Raw genomic sequence first — 9,235 nt, 5'->3', positions numbered from 1 at the left:
ATTGTGAGAGTTAATGATTTATTTTCACGACTGTACGCCGTTCGCGAACATACCACTGCTAGACACTGGGATATCAGAGGTATGTTTTGCACGGAATGCAGAGGTGATCTGCACAAAACTTACCCGTGCAATCAGTGTCCCATTTGCACATCATAAAAAAAAAAGTAAACACGTGATTGTAAAAAAAAAAAACTATTTTAGTGAAAAAACATGGATCAAACGGAGCGAGATTTGATAGAGCAAGCTACCCTGCTTAGTACCAGAGAAGAGTACATCGCGTGGGAACAGCGATGCGACGAGTTCATCGAATCTTTGGAAGAACAGAGTCGGATAAAACGCCCGCGATTATCGATCGGTAATAGACAATCGTTAATCGCTCGTATCGCTCGACTTGAAGGTTTAAAAGATTCGGTGCGCGATCGTTTTGTGCAAGTGGGTGCCGGGTACAGTGCGGGACTTCGATGGCGCGAGATCGAAACGGCGTTCGAAAGCCGTATTCTAACAGGCGCGGTGATAAACTCTAATCACATCGAGCCTCGCCAATTCCTCGAAGACGCGAGTGAAATTGTGCTCGAACGTGTGCGAGATGTCATGCAGAGACATAATTCTGTAAAAATAAATACAGTGTTCAACGGTGAGTTTGTATCAGGTGATAAACATGCCAATAAAAGTGTGAGTACGAGAAACTATGAACTTTTTCGTTCGTCAGATTTGCAAGAGTGGTACGCGTCGCGCGTCGTCGAGCCAATCCTGGCATCGCTAGACGAATTCCAGGAACGTGATAGTGGATGGGCACTATCGCGTATCCTCAATTTGACTATTAGTGTGAACAAGTACAATCCTCTGCACGCCGGTTGTGACATTGAGTTATCGAAAAAAATTACGGACAAGAGAGCGACGATTAACGTGCAATCTCTGGACGATGCGTGCTTCGCGTGGTCGGTGGTAGCCGCTCTGCACCCGGCTAAACAGCATACGGAGCGAACGTCTTCGTATCCGCACTACTCATCGGTACTCAATCTCACGAACATCGAGTTTCCGATGACATTAAACCAGATAAAGAGATTTGAAAATCTCAATGGCATCTCAGTCAACGTATACACTATCGAGAAAGAAATTCTTCCGTTACGGCTCACCGATGACAAGAGGGACAAGCACGTCAATCTACTATACGTGGAGAATCCTCAGGATGATACACGGGACAAAAACGTGGGGCACTTCGTCCTGATCAAGAACCTGTCACGCCTCGTAGGATCGCAAATCAGTAAAAAAGAACATAAGAAATATTTCTGCGATAGGTATGTATAATAATAATAATAATAATAGTGATGATAATGATGACGATAATAATAACAGTAATACTAATAATAATAATAACTTATTTTTATTCTTTTTTCCAGATGCCTGCATTACTTTAGCTCAAGTGCAAAATTAGAGCTCCACAGCACGGATTGCGGGAAATTAAACGATTGCGCGATAAGGCTGCCGAGCGAGGACGACAAGTGGCTCAAGTTCAAGAATCACTGCAGGAAGGAGCGCGTCCCGTTCGTCGTCTACGCAGACCTGGAGTGCGTGCTGGAAAAGATGGATACGGAGTCCACATCATCCACGTACACTTATCAACATCATCAGGTATTTAGTATAGCGTATTACGTACACTGCTCGTACGACAGCTCACTGTCGGGTTATAAGTTTCGTCGCGATAATAATTGTATAGCGTGGTTCGCGGACGAATTAAAAAATTTAGCACATAATGTGCAATCTGTAATTTCGACTAATGTTCCCATGGCAGATTTTACACGCGATGACTGGCAAAAATTTAACAGCGCCACGCACTGTCACGTGTGCGAAAAACCGTTCGCGAAAGACGATAAGCGAGCACGCGATCATTGCCATTTGACCGGGCGATACAGAGGCCCCGCGCATTCAAATTGTAATTTAAATTATAAAGATTCACATTGCATACCCGTAGTCTTCCATAATTTATCAGGATACGACGCTCATTTTATTATCAAAGAAATAGCTACAGCGTACGAAGGACGCGTTAATCTTTTACCGATAACAAAGGAAAAGTACATCTCATTTAGCAAACACGTCGACAGCACCATAGATGATAAAAAAAATTGCATACAATTACGTTTTATAGACTCATATAAATTTCTCGCCTCAAGTTTAGAAAAATTAGCGTCTTTTCTCAGCAAGGATAAGCTACGGGTAGTGCAACGTGAATTTTGTAATTTATCTGCAGAAAATTTCGACTTATTGACGCGAAAAGGTATATTTCCGTACGAGTACATTGACAGCGTTGAAAAACTGGATGATACATGCTTACCACCTCGCGAATCGTTTTACAGTTCATTGACGGATAGTACGGTATCTGAGAGTGATTACGCGCACGCCTTGAACGTATGGCAGCAGTTCTCCATTCGAACCCTCGGCGAATACAGTGACTTATATTTAAAAACGGACGTTTTGTTGTTGACTGACATTTTTGAGAATTTTCGAGATAGTTGCGTTGCGAGTTACGGGCTCGATCCCGCGTATTATTACACCTTACCGGGCTTCACGTGGGATGCCATGTTGAAGCATACAGGTGTAAAATTTGAACTTCTAACTGACGTCGACATGGTTCTTTTCATCGAACGCGGTATACGTGGCGGTCTGAGCCAGTGTTCAAACAGATATGCGCAGGCCAACAACAAGTATATGCAATCGTATGATCCGTCGAAACCGTCGACGTACTTGATGTATTATGACGTCAACAACTTGTACGGTTGGGCAATGTGTCAACCATTGCCATACGCCGATTTTCAATGGGTCGACGATGTAGAAAATTTTGATGTTACGACCGTCGCGCTCGATTCACCGACAGGCTATATTCTCGAGGTGGACTTGGAGTATCCGCAACATCTTCATGACGTTCACGCGGACCTACCGTTTTGCCCGACGCGCGAGAAACCACCCGGTAAGCGTGAAGACAAGCTCCTCGCAACATTGTGCGATAAGCAGCGGTATGTCATACATTATCGCAACCTGCATCAATGTACTCGTCACGGTCTCCGTATCACAAAGATCCATCGCATACTACGATTCACACAATCTCCATGGCTTCGCGATTACATAGAACTAAACACAAAATTTAGAACTTTGGCTAAGAATGATTTCGAGAAAAATTTATACAAACTTATGAATAACGCGGTTTTTGGTAAAACCATGGAGAATGTGCGCGATCGCGTCGACGTAAAATTATTAACAAAATGGGTGGGGAGATACGGTGCAGAAGCAATGATCGCAAAACCGAATTTTCACAGTAGTAGCATTTTTTCAGAAAATCTGGTCGCGATAGAATTGCGTAAACTCGAGGTGAAGTTCGACAAACCGATATACGTGGGTATGTGCATCCTCGATATATCCAAGACATGTTTGTATGAATTTCACCACGAATATATGGCACCGCTGTTTCGCGAAAATTGTAAAATTATGTATACCGATACAGACAGTTTAATTTATCATGTAGAATGTGACGATGTATATGAAATTATAAAACGCGACATAAATAGATTTGACACTAGCGATTACGCGGTCGACAACGCATACGGTATTCCGCTAGTAAATAAGAAAGTACCGGGTCTTATGAAAGATGAGAACAACGGCGCGATCATGAGCGAATTCGTTGGACTTAGAGCGAAAATGTATGCTTTACGTGTACAAGGAAAGAAGGATACGAAGAAAGCGAAAGGTATCAAGAGCAACGTTGTAGCGCGATCTATAACATTCGAGGATTACACGCGATGTCTCAATGACACAATCGAGATGACGCGCAAGCAGTCATGCATTAGATCAAAGTTGCACGAAGTATACACGATATCCGAAACGAAAATCGCTCTAAGTCCACATGATGATAAACGATATATTGTGTCAGGTTCCACCAATACGCTGCCATGGGGACATTACCAGTGTAAATAAAACTTTTGTATGTATAATATATTTAATATGTATAATGTATAGTACGTATGTATGTATGATGTATGGACGTATGTATAGTACGTATGTATGTATGATGTATGGACATATGTATATATTAATGTACGTGTGGACATATGTATATATATTGATGTACGTGTGGACATATGTATGTGTGGACATATGTATATATTGATGTACGTGTGGACGTATGTATCTATAGTATGTATAGTATGTATAGTATGTGTGTAAGTTATGTAGGGTAATGTATGAGTAATGTATAGTATATGTGTAAGTTATGTAGAGTAATGTATAAGTAATGTATAGTATATGTGTAAGTTATGTAGGGTAATGTATGAGTAATGTATAGTATATGTGTAAGTTATATAAGGTAATGTATAAGTAATATAATATGTATACATTTAAAAAAAATTTTTTTTTTGTTTCTTTTATTATTATATGTAAATATATAAAGACTTGTACAATTTATAATAAATTTATTATTATTTTTACAACACATTATCCTTATACCTACATATAATTTGTAATAAATGTTATTATTTTTATAACACGCTATCCTTGTGTATCCAAGAGTTGTGTGAATTATCGAATCCTAACCATTTCACGTAAACCTTGTCTCCTTTCTTACGCAACACCTTTTCAACTAGATATACGTCGGGATTAGCGACGCGATGCAACTCATACTCGTAGAATCCTCCAGCGACAGGTTTTCCGCGGTAATCTTCCAGAAGATACGTCACGGGATTAGTCTGCTGCACTTTGACGATTCGAAACACCTCCGTGGTCCAATTTGGTGTGTAACCCTTCTCAAAGATCGTCTTGAATTTGCTCACGCGTACAGCGTTGCCCACTTTGAATTTTGCGGGACCAGCGATCTTCATCGCGCTGTACACCGTACCCAAGAGTCTTTCAGCGATAGCGGGAGTTACGTCAGAAGGTCGCATGCCGATGGTGCGATGCTTGCGCGTGTTGTAATCCGACACGAGACGCGGCAGCATGTCGATCCATTTATAATTTCCATTGTGCGTAAATTGTTTCCACATGTCGTTTTTCAACGTGCGATTGAACCGTTCGACGACCGACGCCTTCATTACGGAATACGTTGAATAATGATTTATGTTGTGCTCCTTCAAGAGTTTTTGTACGTTTGCGTTGTAAAATTCTTTTCCCATATCGGTTTGCAAGTTTTTCGGACATCTTCCGTCGCCTCGAATTATTTTTGCGATCGCTGTAGCCATCTCATTTCCACTCTTGGTTTTGAGCGGTAAGGCCCATGCGTGCTTACTCAGCACATCGATCACGGTGAGAATATAGTGATATCCTTTGTTGAATCGTGTGTAAGGGCGCATCTCGACCACATCGGCCTGCCACAGGTCATCGTATCCCCGTACTATGACGCGTCTGCGTGGAAAATTTTTTCTCGCTGGAGCGTGCAAGTCTTCTACCAGTCGCCACTTTTCGAGATTTTTCTTCTCAGACATTTTTTTTCTTTTTTTTTATTTTATTCTTGGTATAATGCGTATAATGTCACAAAGATCTTACGCAAACGTTGTTGACCGATACTTCAGTGTCGACTAAAAGACGACTGCATATCCCATTTCAATTTATAATAAGCCCAGCTTCACGAAGTTCCTCGATAATGGACAAAATTTCGTTATCGTGAGCGTTGTGACCCGCTTGACGTGAAGCCTCGAGCAATCGGAGGCGATCCACGAGCTCGTTAGGATCGTCCCAATGAATATAATCGATTTTATTGTCGTTTAGTGTCATGGCGAGTGGTATCACACCTTTTCCTCCGTTTCTTTTACCTGACCCGTCGTTTAGTGTCATGGCGAGTGGTATCACACCTTTTCCTCCGTTTCTTTTACCTGACCCGTCGTTTAGTGTCATGGCGAGTGGTATCACACCTTTTCCTCCGTTTCTTTTACCTGACCCGTCGTTTAGTGTCATGGCGAGTGGTATACCTGTTCCAACTTGTATTTTACTTGATACAATGGGTGCTATTATATTCTTATATTTGTACCCTTTGTTACCCAATATTGGATTATCCGCATTATGGCTGCGTCTATGAGCATTTGTTGCCAACAGTATACTTTTATACGCTAGTTTGTCATTCTCTGTGTAAATAGCGTCATCGGGAATTCTCTTGAAAATTAATTCGTACAATCCAGTCCCTTTGTACTTTACTCCATCTATGATCACAAAGAGTCATTCGTGTCTACATCGAACCGTTTGTCACCGAGCATCGTGCCGTTCTCGTTGAGATATACGCCATAAACGTGATCGATCGCCTTTTCTCTGTCACCACTGAGAAGCATGTTTACATATTTTTGTCCGAGTGGTCCCAATTGATTATTCAACTCCTCACGAAATTGTCGCATTTGCAAAGATTGCTTAACTAATGTTTCAAGCGGTTTATTCGGCGTTTTATAAACGTCTTCGACTGCGGGTACGTGCGAACGTTCGTACGATAATTTACGCGGTTCAAGCGATGTAGAATTGAATGAATCCGACGTCACGTTCGATTCTTTCGTACGTTGCTTTGACGGTGTTAATTGAAGCCATGCATTATCCATCCAGTAATTATCATCATCATCATCATCTTCTTCTTCAAATTTTCTTTTCTTAGTATTTTTATACTTCGTACTGTTGACTTCTTTCTTAATCGGTTGAGATTCCTCGCCAGCAGCAGTGTTTTCGATAATCTGTTTTAGAGGTTCGACAACAGGCTTAAAGTGTTTCTCCAATGCTATATTTTCGTCTATTTTGCCTGTTTTTAAAGCGCGATACTTTTTACGAATCGAATCACTTGTTTTCGAGATTTGTTTCGCTATTCTCTCGCGATCCTTGAGCTCTTTGCTACTATCCATGTTGCACTTACGCGGGAGAACGTATCGTAGTTGACGTATCGACAACGACTAACCACGTTACGGTATCGCAAACTCGTTAAATCCTTTTCTGTATCGCCCATTCGTAAAAGCACTGTCTTTGTCTATCACTACGAATCCATACTTTTGTTGCCAACAGCATCGACACAGTTCACAGAAATCCTCGTAAGACATGTCGGTGTTTACGTGGTCATTGTATACGTGTTTAAGGTTGGTACCATCTTGTTTGAACAGGATCAATAGATTCGCATTATCGCGTATGAGATGCTTCGGTATCTTTGCATACGTCTGACAGAGATAGAAACAATCGACATCCGCGTGTCGACCCATCGCAAAGTACTCTCTATACGTCATCGAAGACAAAAATGGAATTTGGAAGCGCCTCGTTCGATGGAACTACATCGCTGTTATTGGAAAATGTAAAATAACCTATTTCTTCAATCGGTTCTAATAAATTCTCCAAGTATCGATATTTTGGCTGTTGCAACGATTTCGAGTACACGTACACGTTCTCGAAGCGTACGCCATGTGGACTTTCCAGCAAACTTATCAACACGTTTGTTTTACCGCAGTTCGATGGACCGCAGATGACACCGCGTATAGAAATCGGCAGCATGTTTCCATGCTTGCGCATTTCTTTTTCAGTCTGTACTTTATCATCGACATTAGTCACTTTGATCGTCTGCGATTGTCGCACGAACTTCATATCTTCTCCTTCCACGACACTGATACAAAATGAAAACAAAGCGACATCGAGAGCGGACCTATTTATAGTAGCGCGTTGAGCGAAACCGCTCAGTAATCGAAATGCTTCTTATCGTGTCGGACAACTGCGATGTACATAGTTTAACAGCCGAAGAGTTGGAATACATACCGAAAATTATTTTGCTACGACAGTTTAAGAATTATATAGATCGACTGTGGGACAGATTGCCTGAATATATAAAGGCTGATTCAGAGGTACAGCAACATCGTCGGTGCTTGAAACATTACAATTTGCCCTGTCATCGATCGCACATCGATGGTCCAGCGTCGTTTATAAAAGATTGTAACGAATGTCAACGACAAGAGGTTGCGGCCTTTTAAATCACGCGATAAACGCACTTCCGATCGAATTGCATATTCCAGGATATCAATTTTGCGGTCCAGGAACACGTTTAGTGAAGCGATTGGCTAGAGGCGATCGAGGCATTATTCCGCTGGACGAGGCGTGTCGCGAACACGACATAGTTTATTCGCGGTGTAAAGATCTCGCGAAACGGCACGTAGCTGACAACATACTCGCAGAGGAGGCGCGGAAACGCATTACCGCGAAAGATTCGACTCTCGGAGAGCGAGCTGCTGCTACAGCTGTCTGGGCGGCTATGAAAGCCAAGACGAAAATCGGTATGGGCTTGAAAACGAAGAAAAAGAAGTCTACGAAAAAGCGAATACTTCCGGTAGCAAAACGCGGTGGTATCTTACCTATGTTACCGCTGCTGGGAGTCGTAGGCTCGTTGGTCGGTGGCGCGGCAGGAGTCGCGAAGGCTATAAACGATAGTAAATCCGCGCAACGTCAACTGGAAGAATTGAAACGTCATAATCGCGTCATGGAAGGTCATGGAGTTTATCTCGCCCCGTACAAGCGTGGTCGCGGAATCTCAAGGAAAAAAATTAAAAAGATTGGAAAAAAAAAACGTCAAACAATTGCCAAAAATGCCAAAGGGTGTAACTACCAACGTACAACTACAACAACTGGCGAAACGTATGCGTATTCCATATTTTAGAGGTATTTTTATGCGTACTGCGTTACCGACAAAGGGAGTGTATCGAAACGAGAGCGGTATCGTAAATTTGGATAATGCCGAGGGATCAGGTACTCATTGGGTGGCGTACGCGAAGCGAGGAGATCGTGTTATTTACTTTGACAGTTTCGGCAATCTTCGGCCACCGAAAGAATTGGTGCGATATCTGAACGTGACGCAAATCGAATATAATCGTACGCCTTATCAACGATACGATCAAAGTAACTGTGGACAACTGTGCCTACAGTTTTTACAGATGGTTGATGATCAATTTAAGAACTGACATCGCACTGTTTCAACTCAGTATTCGTTCAAACATGTCACTGACGTTTACGCTGACCGGTAAGAGTAACGTCCTCGCGGCCTGTTACTTTCCAGCAGTAGATTTGAGCGATGGTGATTACGAGCTCGGTCTGACGGACTTTAAAACCTACCATACGATATCTAATGTAAATTCATTGAATAAGTTTTATTCAACGAAGATGACAAGGAAATTGTTATTCCCGAAGGATCGTACGAAATACATGACTTAAACAAGTATCTGAGACTTGCAATTCTACAATCTCGTTCCAACGATGT

The 9,235-nt window shown here is 42.0% G+C and overlaps 1 protein-coding gene across 1 annotated transcript; it reads left to right on the top strand.

The window, feature by feature from the left end:
- The first annotated feature begins 210 nt into the window (after positions 1-210).
- On the top strand, positions 211-3,966 carry LOC108774165 (uncharacterized). Its single transcript, XM_018540203.1, has 2 exons — positions 211-1,214; positions 1,401-3,966. Exons 1-2 carry the CDS (start codon positions 211-213, stop codon positions 3,964-3,966), a joined length of 3,570 nt encoding a protein of 1,189 aa, XP_018395705.1.
- Positions 3,967-9,235: the final 5,269 nt, after the last annotated feature.

This window comes from Cyphomyrmex costatus, unplaced genomic scaffold, assembly GCF_001594065.2.
Source record: "Cyphomyrmex costatus isolate MS0001 unplaced genomic scaffold, Ccosl1.0 scaffold237, whole genome shotgun sequence".
In the NCBI taxonomy this organism is placed as follows: Eukaryota; Metazoa; Arthropoda; class Insecta; order Hymenoptera; family Formicidae; genus Cyphomyrmex; species Cyphomyrmex costatus.
The sequence above is the reverse complement of the archived record's forward strand: the minus strand, read 5'-3'. Positions and strand labels throughout refer to the sequence as shown.

What these genes read in the sequence shown, in the direction of transcription:
- LOC108774165 (XM_018540203.1), top strand. Translation starts at nt 211, where the DNA reads ATGGATCAAACGGAGCGAGATTTGATAGAGCAAGCTACCCTGCTTAGT. An exon ending in ACACGGGACAAAAACGTGGG is followed by an intron (nt 1,215 to 1,400) that starts GCACTTCGTCCT and finishes TCTTTTTTCCAG; the next exon opens with ATGCCTGCATTACTTTAGCT.